This window comes from Podarcis melisellensis (genome assembly GCF_964234715.1).
Source record: "Podarcis melisellensis genome assembly, chromosome: 6".
NCBI lineage: Eukaryota > Metazoa > Chordata > Lepidosauria > Squamata > Lacertidae > Podarcis > Podarcis melisellensis.
In genome coordinates, this window is record NC_138538.1 from 4,565,585 (window position 1) to 4,583,808 (window position 18,224).

General features: G+C 48.9%; 1 protein-coding gene across 1 annotated transcript; it reads left to right on the top strand.

Moving 5' to 3' along the window:
• Positions 1-3,258: 3,258 nt before the first annotated feature.
• Positions 3,259-17,195, top strand: TCF15 (transcription factor 15). Its single transcript, XM_081917369.1, has 2 exons — positions 3,259-3,869; positions 16,596-17,195. The coding sequence occupies exons 1-2, from the start codon at positions 3,375-3,377 to the stop codon at positions 16,671-16,673; spliced, it is 573 nt and encodes a 190-aa protein (XP_081773495.1). The 5' UTR covers positions 3,259-3,374; the 3' UTR covers positions 16,674-17,195.
• The last annotated feature ends 1,029 nt before the right edge of the window (positions 17,196-18,224 follow it).

The following is an 18,224-nucleotide window of genomic DNA, read 5'->3' on the forward strand; positions in this document are numbered from 1 at the left end:
CATGTTACGTTTGCTTCATGTTACGTTCCTTCAGGTTACGTCCCGCGGCGACCCAGAAGTACTGGAAAGGGCTACTTCCAGGTTTTGCCGCTCACGCATGCGCAGAAGTGGCGAATCACAACCCGTGCGTGCGCAGACGCGCCGCTGAGGGTTGTACTCTTTTCATGTTGCAAACGGGCCTCCGGAACGGATCCAGTTCACAACCAGAGGCCTTGGGTTAAGTACTTAATTTGTTCCAGAGGTCCGTACTTAACCTGAAACTGTTCTTAACCTGAAGCACCACTTTAGCTTATGGGGCCTCCCGCTGCTGCTGCACCACCAGAGCACGATTTCTGTTCTCATGCTGAAGCAAAGTTCTTAACCTGAGGTACTATTTCTGGGTTAGCGGAGTCTGTAACCTGAAGCGTATGTAACCCAAGGTACCACTGTATTGGTGAAAATCTATTTCATTGCTTCATTCCAACTCCAAGGTTCGATGACACCTATCCCCTTCCTCCTGCTGTTGCCACCGGGAGAAATAGTGCCATGTTTATTGCCAAACTACACAGCTGAGGTTGCCACCATTGTTCTGGCAAAAGACAGCATAGGGTGAGGCAGGGCAGTTGGGGGGGCGATTTTTACTTATTTATGGGTCATCTGGTGCTGAAGTGACTTCAAATCAGTCCATTACAATCTCTTGCAGTCAAACAGCATGGCCCCTCTGGAATTTGTCACACACAGGCTGCACACACATACACATTCATGACATGGGTGTAGCCAGGGTTTTTTGGGGGGTGAGTTGTACAGCTCCTTTTTGGAAGGTCGCCCCCAAGTGTGGTTGAGCTTCTTTTGGGACATGGCCACCAAAATTTTGTCCAGCTTCTTTTGGGGACATCACAGGTAAAAATCCCCCCAAAATAGGACATTGCAGAGGGCAGGCATGGGGGGGGGGAGGCTTCTGCTGGGGAGGCAAAATCTCAGTTAATTGAGTATTTCCAATGCTTTGTCAATCCTTTTTGAGGATTTGGGAGGAGAAAGCTATGCCCACAAGTCATGAATCTGTAATAATAATAATAATAATAATAATAATTTATTATTTGTACCCCGCCCATCTGGCTGGGTCTCCCCAGCCACTCTGGGCGGCTTCCAACAAAAATGAAAGATACACTAAAAAGATGAAAGATACACTAAAATCCATCTGTGACCTCTTATACACCCTTTCACACTCAAGCATTTGGAGAGGATCCTTAAACTGGCACAGAGAGAGAGAGGGGGGGAAAGACTTCAAAAACAACACAAACTAAATAAATAAAAAAATTGTCCAGTAGCGCCTGAGAGACCAACTAAGTTTGTTCTGGGTATGAGCTTTCGTGTGCATGCACACTTCTTCAGAAGAAGACGAGGAAGACGCCTGTGAGTGAATTTGTTTTTTGTGTGTAGATCAGTGCACGCTGACCAACGCACAGTCTTCGCGGTAGGGCTCTGCTCCGATGGCACGACAAACCGGTAGATTCCTATCTGCTGCAGCCTTCCTCCATCTTCCCAGCCGTTGTAACATACCGCTTGTTATTATCCGCCTGTTCTGCCATTGAGGACTTCTTGGATCATTCTTCCCTTTGACCTTACCGCCTTGGGTGACCCTGCTGGGAGTACGAGATTCCCGACGGCTTGGCTCACAAGGGTCATAGGAACATGCAAGCCCGCTCACCACGACAAGGGGATGATCCAGCGAGTGGGCAAATCTTTAAAAATGTAGTATAAACACCAACAATTGCGCCGCCTTCACGGCGCTGTGCACCCTCATCCCCACATTTTAATATTTTAATGTTTCAGTATTTTAATGTTGTATTTTTTAATTTTATTCTTAAGTTGTAATCATTTAACTTGTTTTTATTATTGCTTGTAAGCCGCTCTGAGCCCAGCCTTGGCTGGGGAGGGCGGGGTATAAATAAAAATTATTATTATTATTATTATTATTATTATTATTATTATTATTATTAACAACTGGGAAACACTGACCTGCGAGTGCTCCAGTTGGAGAACAGCCTTTACCAAAGGTGTCATGGGCTTTGAAGACACTCGAACTCAGGACGCAAGGTGCTAAGAGGAAGGCATGCTTGGCAAATGCACACCGTGATCAACTCCTGCCCGGAAACCTATGTCCCCACTGTGGAAGGATGTGTGGATCCAGAATTGGCCTCCACAATCACTTACGGACTCATTGTTAAAACGGTGTTTATGGAAGACAATCTTACTCAGCTATGAGGGATCGCCGAAGAAAGAAAAGAACACTTCTTCAGATACAGTCATACCTCGGGTTGAATATGCTTCATGTTGAGCATGTTTGAGTTGTGGTCCACGGCAATGGAGCACGTTACTTCCGGGTTTCGCTGCTCACACATGTGCAGATGCTCAAAACGACATCATGCGCATGTGCAGAAGCAGCGAAAAGCGACACGCCCGTGCGCAGACGTGCCGTCGCTAGTTACGTTTGCTTCTGCATGCGAACGGGGCTCCGGAACGGATCCCGTTCATATCCAGAGGTACCACTGTACAGTGGTGCCTCTGGTTAAGTACTTAATTCGTTCCGGAGGTGCGTTCTTAACCTGAAACTGTTCTTAACCTGAAGCTCCACTTTAGCTAATGGGGCCTCCCGCTGACGCCGCACAATTTCTGTTCTCATCTTGAAGGAAAGTTCTTAACCCGAGGTACTATTTCTGGGTTAGCCAAGTCTGTAACCTGAAGCATCTGTAACTCGAGGTACCACTGTACACAGATACAGCACAAACTGTTATCAATACAGGACGTAGCATTTTACTTTGAAATACAGGACACATATGTGTGTTTTTGTATGCAATGTTTGGGAGGAAATAAGACAGTACAGTAAATAACAAATAACAAACTAAATATTGATGTATGTAATTTTTATTTCTTAATTATATTTAGTGGTAGTATGGCTGTATTGTTTTTTGTAACATAAAATCATTCAATAAAAATTATTTCTAAAAAAGAAGAAATACAGGACACTCCTGTATTATAACAGGACGGGTGGCAACCTTCTGCGCAAACACTGGCGGTGGATGCGACTCAGCGACACATCCCCTTTGCCAGAAACCGGATCAGACCCGTCTTCCCATTGGCCAGGCCGGCGAGAGGTGCTCGGCTCCCCGAGCCGCGATTGGCTGGCGCGCATTCCACCGTGTCCGCTGGCCTCCGCCCTGCGCCTTTTATAGCTATATCTAGACGGCGCCTTGGCGAGCCCCGCAGAGCGCGGCTCCGGGACGCGCGGCGAGGCGTCGGCGAGAGTTTCCCCGCGTCGGACGCGCCTCGGCGGGGCTCGGGCCGTTGCAGAGAAGCGGCGGCTCTCCCTTCCTCCCACCCCCGACGGCGCGGCCATGGCGTTCGCGCTGCTGCGCCCGGTGGCGGCGCGCGTCCTGTACCCGGAGCTGCGCCTGCTGTCGGAGGAGGACGACGCGTCGGAGGACGAGGAGGAGGCGCGCAGCGGAGGCAGCAGCGACGCGTCGGAGCGCTCCTTCGGCTGCTGTCCAGCCGCCGCCCGGCCGTCCGGCGGGCCGGTGGTGGTGGTGAAGCAGCGGCAGGCGGCCAACGCGCGCGAGCGGGACCGGACGCAGAGCGTGAACACCGCCTTCACGGCGCTGCGCACCCTCATCCCCACCGAGCCGGTGGACAGGAAGCTCTCCAAGATCGAGACGCTGCGCCTGGCGTCCAGCTACATCGCGCACCTGGCCAACGTGCTGCTCCTGGGCGACGGCGCCGACGACGGGCAGCCCTGCTTCCGCGCCCTGTGCGGGGCCAAGGGAGACGTGAGGGAGCCGGGCAAGCAGCCGCGCAGCATCTGCACCTTCTGCCTCAGCAACCAGAGGAAGGGGGTGAGTCCTGCTGCCCGAGGGGGCTGCGGGTGCGGGAGTCCAGGATAGCTTAGAAGCGCTCAGCCCTCGGGTCCCTAATCCTTCATCTGGAAGCATGGGCATAGCCAGGATTTTTGTTGGGGGGGGGAGAGAGAGACTTGCTGGAGGGGCAGAACCGACCCGATGGGTCAGTTAAGTACAGTGGTACCTCGGGTTACAGATGCTTCAGGTTACAGACTCCGCTAACCCAGAAATAGTACCTCCGGTTAAGAACTTTGCTTCAGGATGAGAACAGAAAACTTGCTCTGGCGGCACAGTGGCAGCAGGAGGCCCCATTAGCTAAAGTGGTAAAGGTAAAGGGACCCCTGACCATTAGGTCCAGTCTTGGCCGACTCGGGTTGCGGCGCTCATCTCGCTTTATTGGCTGAGGGAGCCGGCGTACAGCTTCTGGGTCATGTGGCCAGCATGACTAAGCCGCTTCTGGCGAACCAGAGCAGCACACGGAAACGCCGTTTACCTTCCTGCCAGAGTGGTACCTATTTATCTACTTGCACTTTGACGTGCTTTTGAACTGCTAGGTTGGCAGGAGCAGGGACCGAGCGACAGGAGCTCACCCCGTCACAGGGATTCAAACCGCCGACCTTCTGATCAGCAAGTCCTAGGCTCTGTGGTTTAACCCTCCAGAACGAATTAAGTTCTTAACCCTGAAGTATCACTGTATTTCTATTGCTTCCTCCCCTCCTTGGCTATACCCATGCCTGGACGCAATTACTCAGCAGCACTTTGTGCATGCTCAGAGGCACGCTTTGTTTGGCAATCGTGGCCCCTGTTGCAAGGCAGGTGCCTTGCATTCAGAAGCAACTCCCCAGGGTGGGGTGGTTTATAAAAGCCCTCATTTCCCGGGGAGCTAGCAGATCGTTCCCTTCCACACGGCTCAGTTTTGCTTCTCCTGGGAAAACCCTAGGTGGGATGTAGGCAGCCTCCTCCTCCTATCAGCTGAGGGGATTCCAATCAGGCCAGCAGAGTTGGTTCTTCATTTGATGTGTTTGTATATCCCTGTGCTTTTAAGAGGCTGCGACCAACAGGGCTTGACTCCAAACCCTCTGTTCAGGGCCAGAGCTAGGACTTGAATAAAATGTGATGATGATAACAACAACAACAACAACTTTTATTTATATCTCACCCTCCCTGGCCGTAGTCGGGCTCAGGGCCGCTAACATCAAATATATAACATTGGTATAAAATCAAACAGTAATTAAATTACTTCCTAGAAACAGGTCAGAATCAAATTAAAGCCTAATTAGATGGCTTCCCTCAGGGTTAGGATTGGGAACAGTAAGTGCTCATCAGGAGAGGGTGTCTCTGGGCATGCGCAGAATGCTTTTCTCTTACTGTTTAAGCAGGGGTGTACACCTGCACTCACCAGGTCAAGAGGAAAGGTTGGAATTCCTGGCTTCTCCAAAGGCTTCAGTGTGGAAACTTCCAATGCTAGAAGTTTATCCCCCTTTGTGCAGATGGGTAGACTGAGGTTGGGAGATGGTGGCTAGCCCTTAGTTCATTGGTGAATGAGTCTAGGTCCTGATCTAACACCAGCCCTCTACAATTCTTTTTATTGATTGCATTTATACCCAACTTTTGCTCCTCCTCAAGTGTGGCATACATCTCCCCCTCTCTTCATTTAATCTCCACATCAACCCTGTGAAGTCGGTTAGACTGAGGGGCCATCACTGGCCGAAGGTCACCCAGTGAAGCTCCATGGCAGAGGTTGTAGTCGGACACTCTAACCACAAACCACTAGGATAGCAAGGCACAGCGTTAGTCCTGAGTGTTTGCACATACCGCCTGTTTTCCATCTACTTCCTGCATCTCCCCACTGCAAAATAGTGATTGGAGGGCTGTAGTCAGACATGGCTTCCATCTCTACTGGACTGGCCCTCCGTGACCTGGTCCACTCTTCTGGCAGTGGGGAGATGAGGAGGCTTTGGCCTTCATAACTTGCTGGTGGGCCACTTGCGTAAAACAGGATCCTGGAGTTGAATGGTCTTTGGTCTGATCCAGCTGGGCAGTTTTTGTCTTTCAAGGTAGTTAGCGCCACCAACACATCCTCAAAATATTTGAGCCTCCTACAGACAACCAATTTTGCACAGCATTCATCCTGATTTGCTTATATCAGGGGTCAGCAAACTTTTTCAGCAGGGGGCTGGTCCACTGTCCCTCAGACCTTGTGGGGGGCCGGACTGTATTTTGAGGGGGAAAATGAATGAATTCCTATGCCCCACATATAACCCAGAGATGCATTTTAAATAAAAGGACACATTCTACTCATGTAAAAACACCAGGCAGGCCCCACAAATAACCCAGAGGTGCATTTTAAATAAAAGGACACATTCTACTCATGGAAAAATACCAGGCAGGCCCCACAAATAACCCAGAGGTGCATTTTAAATAAAAGGACACATTCTACTCATGTAAAAGCACCAGGCAGGCCCCACAAATAACCCAGAGGTGCATTTTAAATAAAAAGACACATTCTACTCATGTAAAAACATGCTGATTCCTGGACCGTCCTCGGGCCGGATTCAGAAGGTGATTGGGCCGGATACGGCCCCCAGGCCTTGGTTTGCCTACCCATGGCTTAAATGGTGGTTAGAGTGTGCCCAGTATTTATTGAGCACTCATCCTGGCGGGGGGAGGGGGGAGTGTCTATACATCTTCCCCTTCAGGCACTCCACACTTTTTGATCCACTTTCCAAGTGCTTGTTTCAAAAGTGGTTTTGTTGTGCCAGGGCAACAGAACCGTTAAACCCATTTTATTTGCGCACACCTGAAATTCTGGTGCACGGAACAGACGGTCTGGAGGCATCGCCAGTCCGAGCTGCATTTCCTTGTAGGAGGAGTTGGTTAGATCAGGCATGGTTCCCTGTTTTCTCCCTGAAAACCCAGTTTTCAAATTACACTGAATATATATATATATTTCAATGGAGATACGGAAATAAAACACCAAGAAGACGCACAATGGTAGACAAAAATCCGTTTCAGCTGCTCAGTCTTTTCCAGATCACTTTGTTTTCTCAGTTGTCAATGGAGAACGTGATAACATTCAGTTCCTGAAGAGATATCCTGGTTCCAAATAACGTTGTTTTTTTTTTTGCGTTTGCTTTAGGGACCCTTGTTGTTGTTCTTTGTCCTGATTTAGTATAAGGCTGCTTCCGATATTCCTTTATAAGGTTGCTTGCAAGCTGGGGTTAGTTTGGGTTTATATATATAGAGAGAGAGAGCAAACTGTGGCTCAGTACTGCCATGGCTTGGGCTGTTGCATTAGGCACAGAGTCTACTGCTTGTGGAATGGCAACCAGGAGGTCTTTGGGCAGACAGAGGTAGAAGGAAGAATAATAACCATGGTTAGCTTGTGTGTGTCTAATGCAGAACATGCAATAGTCTATGGCTAGTACAAACCATGGGCTATTGTTATGTCTGAAGCAGCCTATATATTCAGTAATGGTTGTGGGGAGCCAGCATATCGTCACCATTGGGTGACGGTGACCTTTAGTGTTATGGAGGGCCAAAGGTTCTCCACCCCTGATCTAGGGGCTGCCCATTGATTCTGGTGGGGTTGGTATCCTATTATGAAAACTGGGGCTTGCCCCTTGATCTCCAGCATGACAACGACATGGGGAGGAAGGGGTCATTCTGTTCTTGCAGAGTTGCCTAAAAATTCTTTAGGCCAAGCCTGTTTAATGTCTGCAGGTCAGTTTTATACTGATGCTCTTTTGCACCAGCAAACATTTCACGCTTGCATCTCCCGAGGGGACTGAAGGATTTGCGCCAACGCGTGAGCCTCAGAGCATCTTTTATGAACGAGCTTTTGCTGTCTTCTGAAACCTTGTAGGCTAGGGTTACCAGACATCCCCGGTTCCTGGGGACACTCCCCGGATTTGCAAATCTGTCCCCGGACAAATTCCGTCCCCGGAATGTCCCCAGATATGCAAATCTGTCCCCAGGAAACGTGGCAGTAGCAGCCTCAGCAGCCCGGAGCCAGCCTGGTAGTGCAGTTGGCTCTGGCTGGCTTCAGGAGATGCTCACTGCCGTGGCGCCCACCATTTTTCCTCGCCAGAAGTCCCCATATGATGTGTTACCCGTTCAGGCATAGGCATGATGCTCTGCCTAAGACCAAGCTAATATTAATAATAATAAATAATAATAATTTATTTATTACTTATACCTTGTCCATCTGCATCTGTCCATCTCCCCAGCCACCCTGGGGGGCTCCCAACAGAATATTAAAAACACAATAAAACATCAAACATTAAAAACTTTCCTAAAAAGGGCTGCCTTCAGATGTCTTCTAAAAGCCAGATAGTTGTTTATTTTCTTGACATTTGATGGGAGGGCGTTCCACGGGGCAGGCGCCACCACCAAGAAGGCCCTCTGCCTGGTTCCCTGTAACCTCACTTTCCCCAGTGAGGGAACCACCAGAAGACCGCAGAACTGGACCTCATTGTCTGGGCCGAATGATGGGGGTGGAGACGCTCCTTCAGGTATACTGGGCTGAGGCCGTTTAGGGCTTTAAAGGTCAGCACTTTGAATTGTGCTTGGAAACATACTGGGAGCCAATGTAGGTCTTTCAGGACCAGTGTTATGTGGTCTCAGTGGCCGTTCCCAGTCACCAGTCTAGCTGCCGCATTCTGGATTAGTTGTAGTTTCCAAGTCACCTTCAAAGGTAGCCCCACGTGGAGCGCATTGCAGTAGTCCAAGCGGGAGATAACCAGAGCATGCACCACTCTGGCCAGACAGTGCGCAGGCAGGGAGGGTCTCAGCAGACTAGACAATTCCATGCTAACTGGATCCTCTGTTGCAGAATGGGGCTGTGCGACTGGCTGATCACCAGAAAGTTGGTGGTCTGAGGTCACCCAGGAACAGCTGTGGGCAGAATTCCTGCCTTGCAAGGGATTGGACTGTGATTCTATTTTGATCTGCATCTGCAGCATCCTGTGTCCCTTATCGGGGTTCCTAGATGCTAACAGCACCACTAACAGCGCGTGAGCTTCACAGGGAGACTGATTGTGTCTCTGTGTAGTCTAGCTTCAGTAATCAGGACGCATGTATCATCTCCCCATCTTTGGGTCTTTGCAGCACTTTAACGGGCTGTCAAGGGAATTCAATTTTGTTGGGAGCAGTGGCTTTTAACACGACATTTTCACAACGTGACATTCAGCTGAATTTTACAGCCAAAGTGTAGAATCCAGCAGCAGGAATAAAATCATATTGAACATTCCTGCGCTGTAGGGGGTTGGACAAGATCAGGCATAGGCTAACTCGGCCCTCCAGATGTTTTGGGACTACAACTCCCATCATCCATAGCTAACAGGGCCAGTGGTCAGGGATGATGGGAATTGTAGTCCCAAAACATCTGGAGGGCCGGGTTTGCCTATGCCTGGACTAGATGATTCCTCATAGTCGCTTCCAATGCTACAATTCTGTGATTAGCAGCTCCATTCAGTAGCTTCTAATTATTGGAAGAGCACATGGGTTTTATGTATAATGCCCAGTCTAGCATCTCTGGTTGCAGAGAAAGACATCTGGTGGTCCGCAAACAGACAACTGTATTGATTTTCGAAGAGCAATGCTCTGCTCCAAATATTAAGCAGTCTTCACCAATCCAGTGCCCTCCAGATGTTCTGCAACTGCAACTCTTCCCCAGCCACCATGGCCAATGATCAAAGATAATGGGATCAACTTCACAGTGAAGCAACTTCACAGGTTGTTGGAAGGAGAGAGGGGAATGTTGGCAGGATGACTGCGGTGTGTGGGTTTTGTCCTTCAAGCCATGGTAGTTTCAACTTCCAAAAATGGAGATGATGATGATGAGGGGAGCCCAGGATATGCTTGTGTTTTGTTTTGTTTTGAAAAACTGGCTCGATCGAAAAGTTTTCTTTTCTTTCTAAGTGCTGGGAAGGAGTGCGACCTTTTTGGGAGCTGGCTGTCATTCCAGACTCGCTCCGGCTTCCGGCTATTCCCCAGCTGGTGATGACATCATGACCTTCGCCATGGCAACCTTCTGTGAGGACATAAGCAAGACTCCTGGCGGGGAGAGGCAGGAAGGGCAACGCTCCAGGTCCCATGCCCCCTTCTGCCAAAATGGCCATTGCTCTTAGTCCCTTAAGGTCTGGGCGCATCTCCTCCTGCACGTCACATGCTGGAACATGCTGGTTATGTGCTTTCTCCAACCAGAGATGGCAACCCGGCTGCCCCATTGCACGTTGATGAAAGGGGGAGAGACGGGAGATCAGCTTGCATGAGTTTTGCGTGCAGAAGATCCTGGGTTCAATCCCTGCTATCTCCAGGCACAGCTGAGAATGACCCCTGCCTGGAGCCCTGGAGGGTCTCTGCCAGTTGCTGTGGGCAGTACTGAGCTTTGTGGAGCCAGGAGGCCAGACTAAGAGTGCAAAGCAGATTCCCAGGTTCCATCGGGTGTTCAGTGAAGGCGATGAAGGTCCTGTGTGAGTGTCTGGAGGAGGTTGGGGAATGGATGGTGACTAATGGATTGAGGCTGAATCCTGACAAGACAGAAGTATTGTTCTTGGGGGACAGGGGGTGGGCAGGTGTGGGGGACTCCCTGGTCCTGAATGGGGCAACTGTGCCCCTGAAGGACCAGGTGCGCAGCCTGGGAGTCATTTTGGACTCACAGCTGTCCATGGAGGCACAGGTCAATTCTGTGTCCACGGCAGCTGTCTATCAGCTCCATCTGGTACGCAGGATGAGACCCTACCTGCCCGCAGACTGTCTCGCCAGAGGGGTACATGCTCTAGTTATCTACTACTGCAATGCACTCTGCATGGGGCTGCCTTTGAAGGTGACCCGGAAACTACAACTAATCCAGAATATGGCAGCTAGACTGGTGACTGGGGGCGTCAGCCAAGACCACATAAAACCAGTCTTGAAAGACCTACATTGGCTCCCAGTATGTTTCCGAGCACAATTCAAAGTGTTGGTGCTCACCTTTAAAAGCCCTAAACAGCCTCGGTCCAGTATACCTGAAGGAGCGTCTCCACCCCCATCATTCTGTCTGGAAACTGAGGTCCAGCACCGAGGGCCTTCTGGCTGTTCCCTCCCTGTGAGAAACCAAGTTACAGGGAACCAGGCAGAGGGCCTTCTCGGTAGTGGCACCCGCCCTGCAGAATGCCCTCCCACCAGATGTCAAAGAGATAAACAACTCCCTAGCATTTAGAAGACATCTGAAGGCAGCCCTGTTCAGGGAAGTTTTTAATGTGTGACATTTTGATGTATTTTTAATCTTTGTTGGAAATCACCCTGAGTGGCTGGGAAAACCCAGCCAGATGGGTGGGGTAGAAATAATAAATTATTATTATTATTATTATTATTATTATTATTATTATTATTATTATTATTATTCATGCTTCCCCTGCAAAAGCCTCTCCTCTCAAGTTTGAAAAGCAAAGGCGTTCGCTCTTTCCGTTTCTCTATTTAAGGCTGGGAAAATGAGAAGCCTGAAAATTCATTTCTCTATATTTCTGCTTCACTTTGCAAGTCCTCCTTGTCACCGGAGTTTAAAGCCCTCCTGAAAATTTGTCAGCATCAGTTGGAAGGGACCATGAGGAATATCTGGTCCAAGTATAGGAATTTTTTGCCCAGTGTGAGATTAAGAGAGCCAACTTCCCTCCAGCAAATCTGCACTGGGCAAACCTCACCCCAGCTTCACCCCTACCCCTTGCCCTCCTGGTGATCAGCAGTGACACAACGGACAACTGACAACAGCAGTGACTGTTGGTGCACCAACACACTTGTCTGCTGCTGGGCTGATCCAGAATCATTGGTTGTTCCAGTATGTGTGTGTGTTTGTGTGTGTGTGTGAAGGCATTATTCAGAATAGCGCCTTGTGCAACCCACTAAGAAAGATTATAGCACAATAAAATTCAGAACAGAAGCAACTGCACAGATACTCACAATGAAATTAAAGTTGGAGGTGTGAATGATTACCAGACTTTGGAAAACCTGGTATTACTGGGTCAAGATCATCGTATCCTGTTGCATTAAAATTAAACTAAAATTCAACAGAACTGATGAACTTGACCCAGTGGTACCAGGTTTCCCAAAGTCTAATAGTCATTTACAACTCCACCTCTTGCCCCCTTGTCTTTTGGTGGCCCCATAAGTAATCCACACCCCACCCAGGAGGCAGTACCACCCACTTTGAGAGCTGATGCCCTAGAGAATTCTGGGACATGGGTGTTGTTAGAGGGTAGCCCAGGGTGACTGAACCTTGCGTCTTTCACACCGGGCTTTAGAAAGCGTTATTTTCACTTTGCTTACAGTACTGGTGAGACCTCAGCTACTTGCTGTCTTAATTTGCCCAGAGATATATCTACACTTTAGGGATGCGGGTGGCACTGTGGGTTAAACCACAGAGCCTAGGACTTGCTGATCAGAAGGTTGACGGTTCAACCGCGACGGGGTGAGCTCCCACTGCTCGGTTCCTGCTCCTGCCAACCTAGCAGTTCAAAAGCACGTCAAAGTGCAAGTAGATAAATAGGTACCACTCCGGCGGGAAGGAAAACGGCATTTCCATGCGCTGCTCTGGTTCGCCAGAAGCGGCTTAGTCCTGCTGGCCACAGGACCCGGAAGCTGTATGCTGGCTCCCTTGGCCAATAAAGCGAGATGAGCGCCGCAACCCCAGAGTCGGCCACGACTGGACCTAATGGTCAGGGGTCCCTTTACCTTTACCTATCTCTACACTTTAAGTAACGCACATACCCTGAGCCCTTTCAATACCTAGTAATGACCCTGTTCCGAGACCAGTGGCAGGATTCGGGCTCTCAAACGTCAGCAGCACCCTGCGTGGCACTAAAATTTGGCGACCCACACCTCTTGCGCTCTGTTCTGCAGCATAGCAGTGGTGCCCGCTGCGGCCAAACTGGGCGCGCCACTCTAAAACCGCCTCTGCCAAGGCATTCGGATCGCATGAGCACTTCCTGTTGGGCTGAGATGTTCCCTTGAAATGAATCAAATGGTGCATTGCAGGAGAAGGTTCAGCCTGGAGAACAAGGTTCCCTTGAAAGCCAGCTAGGCTGCCATGAATGACCTTGGGGTGCCAAGCGGTAAAAGTCTTAAACTAGCCTGGCAAAGCCTCACCCACCCAGACCGAACTCTCTCCTCCCCAGTTGGTGAGTAGGGAGTTAATCCTGATCTCTGCAGGACTGCAGAGTGACAGCAACTGGTGGGCAGGTGGATGTGGTTTGAGAGGTGGGAATGGTCTCACCCAACCCAACCTGGCACAGATACCGTATTTTTCGCTCTATAAGACGCACCAGACCACAAGACGCACCTAGTTTTTGGAGGAGGAAAACAAGAAAAAATATATTCTTAATCTCAGAAGCCAGAACAGCAAGAGGGATCGCTACGCAGTGAAAGCAGCAATCCCTCTTGCTGTTCTGGCTTCTGGGATAGCTGCACAGCTTGCATTCGCTCCATAAGACGCACACACATTTCCCCTTACTTTTTAGGAGGGAAAAAGTGAGTCTTATAGAGCAAAAAATACGGTAATTATCTTTGCATGCATTGGTTTGTAATTAGCTTTTTGCCTTTTTTCTTTTCTTGCAGCTGCTGTTCATAAACGAAAGGAAATATTGCTAGGGGTTTTGGGGAGGGAGTGTCACAGTACCAATCTGGATTGTCCCAAAATGTGACCCCTATTCAGAGTTCATTAGTTAAAAACCTCTTTTGCAGTGCAACATGCAGCTTAGGGCTATGCCTGCAGGATGGTGAGCCTTAGTCCGGAGGGGTAGGTGTAGTCCCCCAGGCATCTCTGTCTTGCCCCCAGGACTCTCTCCAGGTCACACCACCCTCTGAGCTGCCCCCTTTACCATCCCCGTTTTGCCCCATCCTCAAGTGCTTTTCGCTTGCCTAAAAAGATGCTACGTCTTGCTTGCCTGGAAAGACGATAAGTGAGCGTTGTGTGAACGTGACGCCGCTTCTGTACAAAAGGCATTGATTGCCCCGCCCTCTTTGGCCCCTGGAACGTTACACAGACGGGAAGGTGGCCCTCCATCTAGATTATCCCCCACCAGGGCCGGGGCCTTCTCAGTGATGGCTCTGACCTGGTGGAATGCTCTGTCCCATGCAGTGGCGTAGCGTGGGTTGTCAGCACCCAGGGCAAGGCAAGTAATTTGCGCCCCCTAACCTGTGGATTTGCGCCCCCTAACCCTAACCCCCAGATGTTGCGTCCGGTGCGGCCAGCCCCCCCTGCACCTCCCACACTACGCCACTGGTCCCATGAGACCAGGGCCCTGCAGGATTTAACCTCCTTCCGCAGGGCCTGTAAGACAGATCCATTCCACCTGGCCTTTAATTTGAATTCAGCATGATCTTTTATTCCCCTTCCTTCCCTCCCCCTCCCCTTTTTATGAAGATTACCAGCTCTGGGATCCCACAGCTAATTCTCCCCTGGTCTCCTCACTGGCTCAAATAGGACTAATTTAGCCAACTAGCCCTGGTGATCATCTAATGTTTATTGGATGGATTTTCCCTCTAAATTGATATTTGATTTTATTGTTATTTATGCTTTATGCTGTTTTTATGTAGCATCAATTAAGTGTTTTAAATTTGTTGTTAGCCACTCTGAGCCCGGTTTCCTGAACCGGGAAGGGCGGGGTATAGATAAAAAATTATTATTATTATTATTATTGTCTGAAAATAGTCCCCCACCCTGGCGTAGTGACTAAGAAGCTGAGGTTCAAATGGGGGAGCCTGCTGCAATTTCAGGCTTGGGAGTCCACCGGGTGAGTGGGTGACTTCAGACCCCTTCCACCATCCATCTAATAACATTGGCCTACCTTGGGAGGTTATTGTGACTGTTGCAAGATAATGCAGGTGAATTGCTTTACTTGCTGTGTTTCTGCTTCCTCTCCAGGAAGCTCAGTGTGGCATGCATGGTTCTTCCTCCCCTCCCCATTTAATCTGCACAACAACCCTGTGAGGTAGGTTAGGCTGAAGGGCAGTGAATGACCCCACCCCAGTCACTACCTATTGAGCTTTATGGCCGAGTAGGGGTGCAAACCCTGGTCATAGCTGTCAGCTTACAGATTTGAAAATAAGGGACCAGCAGCCTCGAAAATAAGGGACCAGCAGCCAAAATAAGGGATCAACAATTACTTTGCTAGAATTACGTATTTTGTTGCGTGCAAATGGCTTTAGATACCTATTAGTTCCATAAATTACCATATAGCATACATTCAACACAAAAAACACAGCAACAATTTGTTCTTGACAAAGGACAGCTGGACATAGAAAGGGCCCCATTACCTTCAGTAGCTTATTTAAGGGACATCATCGATAAGGGACAGCAGCGGGACATGGCGCTGGGATAAGGGACTGTCCCGCCAAATAAGGGACGCTTGACAGCTATGGCCCTGGTCTTCCACAGCTCCTAGTCTAGCACTCTAACTGAAACTGTTAGAAACTGAAATATAGAAGCTAATCGCCAAATAGCACCTTAGGTTACAGCTGCCACAATAGAATGTTTCCCGTTTTTCCCATTTTTCCTTGTTGAGATTTATTGCTATTATTATTCATTTCATTTCTATACAGCTTTGAATTTTAAGGAGAAAAATATTCAGTGCTGTTTACCTTAAAACATAACACAAAACAATCAAGAAACAACAAGCTTCAAGGAAAATATTTCAGATCCTTCTCTAAATGACAATTTGCTTTACCAATATTTATTTATATGGAACTTCTATTTGGGGACTTCCCTGGCTTTTTTCTGGCCCATGTAGGACCAGTCTGGATAGTTGGCCTTGGTGAAGACTTGATGTTTTCATCCCCCCAAAAGTTTTTGATTTGAGTTTCCACTGAAATGAGGCTGTATTTTAATGTTTTAATGTTGTATTTTAATCTTATTTTTAAGTTGTATTTCAATCAATTGTTTTTATATTGGGTGTTAGCCGCCCTGAGCCCGTTCTTGGCTGGGGAGGGTGGGGTATAAATAATAATAATAATAATAATAATAATAATAATAATAATAATAATAATAATAATAATTAGCCTACTTCATTTATGTAGCTGCCACAGAGCAGAAGGACTCTAGGAAGGCAGTGTGGTGTAGTGGTTAGAGTGTCAGACTTGGACCTGGGAGATTAGGGTCTTTGCCTACCTCACAGGGTTGTCATAGGGATTAATTAAAGAGAGAGGTGAACCATGTACTCTTTGGAGGAAAAGGCAGGGCATCAATGCAATAAATAAGCTTTTCCGCTGACCTGCTTAAGAAAGCTAGAAGGGCCAGCCAAATGTCAGTCACCAGTCTGGCATCCAGAAATCTCCATGTGGTCATGATTGGGCCCATGCCAGTCGCAAAATGTGCCCGGGGAATTTCTTTTTTTATATATAATTTTTTATTAGTTTTTTAACATATCATTTTCAACAGTAATTAAACATACTTTTACATCTTATTCATTTTTTTTGGACTTCCACCAGTCCTGTCTGAAATTTTTCCAATCTAATCTCTTAATATGCATTTCTTATTTCCCCTATTACATTTCAAACCCATAGCCAATATCTCTATCTTTTCCTACTTTGTAACACTTCGTATATTTCTCCTTACAAAACTTCTTGTAGTCCCTACTAGCGTAATTTGGTGCCTGGGGAATTCCTAGCACTGACTCCAACCACTGCACCCCACAGCCTTGGGCAGGTCTGGCACTGCTTTCAACGCTTTCTCTTCCTTCCTTCCAGGGCATCCGCCGGGATCTGGGCGGGGGCAACTGCCTGAAGGCGAGAGGCGTGGGCCACCTGAAGGTGCTGCGGAGATGAGACGAAGCAGAGACAACCGCCTGTCTGAGAAGCCAAGGTGGGCTTGACGCCTGGGGCGGCTTGAGTTGGATGTTCCTGACTGGGGCAAGAGGGTAGGGTGACTGGAACCAGGGTGGGCTCGGTGCTGGCGGGTGACAATCTCCAAGACGACGGGGAAGCTGGCCCTGCGGACTCGGGGGAGACGGGAGAGGGTGGGAACGAACCCCTCACCCCAACCGAGCTGCGGCGCAACGAGGGATTGTGGTTTGCCAAGGAGAGACGCGACAAGCCATTCCTTGGACTTCTGCCCAGATCCAGGAGGAGTCACTCCGCCACCGGTGCTTTTCCAGTAGGGGAGAGGGCACGAGAACTTAGTGGATCCCGGAGGGGTGGCAGGGGCTCCTGAGACCTCTAGCCTACTTTCGAACGGACAACATTGAAACAGAGCTTTATCCAAGATGATTGCTGGTCCGTATGATCGCTGTCGGTAGTTGTTGTTATTTCCTCATTCAGCGGGGCTCGAAAATAAAGTTATTTTTCACATCCTCGGGTGACTCTCTGTTTGCTGCTGCGTCCCGGAGTCTTCCTTTATTCTCAGAGGCTCATCCTACTAAGGAGAGCTTGGCTTGCCCCCATCCTACTTACTAATAAAAATGAAATGGTTCTCAATAAAATAAAACAAAACTAAAGAGCAGAATGAACTGAAGCTGCAGCAAGCTGGAAGCAGCGTGAGGTTGGGCGTTATCAGGGAACAGATTTCCGTAATGTTTCTAGCTGAGAACAATTCCAAAAGGGGTGTGTGTGTGAAATCGTAGAACTACGGGGCTACAGGATTATGGCAGTCATCTAGTCCAACTCCCTGCAATGAAGGAATCTTTTGCCCAGCGTGGGACTCGAACCCACTACCCGGAGATTGAGAGTCTATTGCTCTACAGACCGAGACTCTGAAGCTCCACGTGATTCGAGCCTCAGGCTTACGAACTGAGCTATTTGATCCACATCTCCAACATCTATCCGAGCCTAACTTGCATATAAGTATATATGTACTTCCATATAAGTGCAAATAGATAAATAGGTACCACTCTGGCAGGAAGGTAAACGGCATTTCCATGCGCTGCTTTGGTTCGCCAGAAGCGGCTTAGTCATGCTGGCCACATGACCCAGAAGCTGTATGCCGGCTCCCTTGGCCAATAAAGCGAGATGAGCGCTGCGACTGGACCTTTACCTAACTTGCATATTAACTCCACATTATAAGGTGTTAAATACCATTGATACAGGGCTTTTAAGTAGTCCTTTAAAGGTAATGGGACCCCTGACCATTAGGTCCAGTCGCGAAAGACGCTGCGGTTGCGGCGCTCATCTCGCTTTAAAGGCCAAGAGAGCCAGCGTTTGTCCGCAGACAGTTTTTCCGGGTCATGTGGCCAGCATGACTAAGCCGCTTCTGGCGAAACCAGAGCAGTGTACGGAAATGCCGTTTACCCTCCCGCCGGAGCGGTACCTATTTATCTACTTGCACTTTGATGTGCTTTTGAACTGCTAGGTTGGCAGGAGCAGGGACTGAGCAACGGGAGC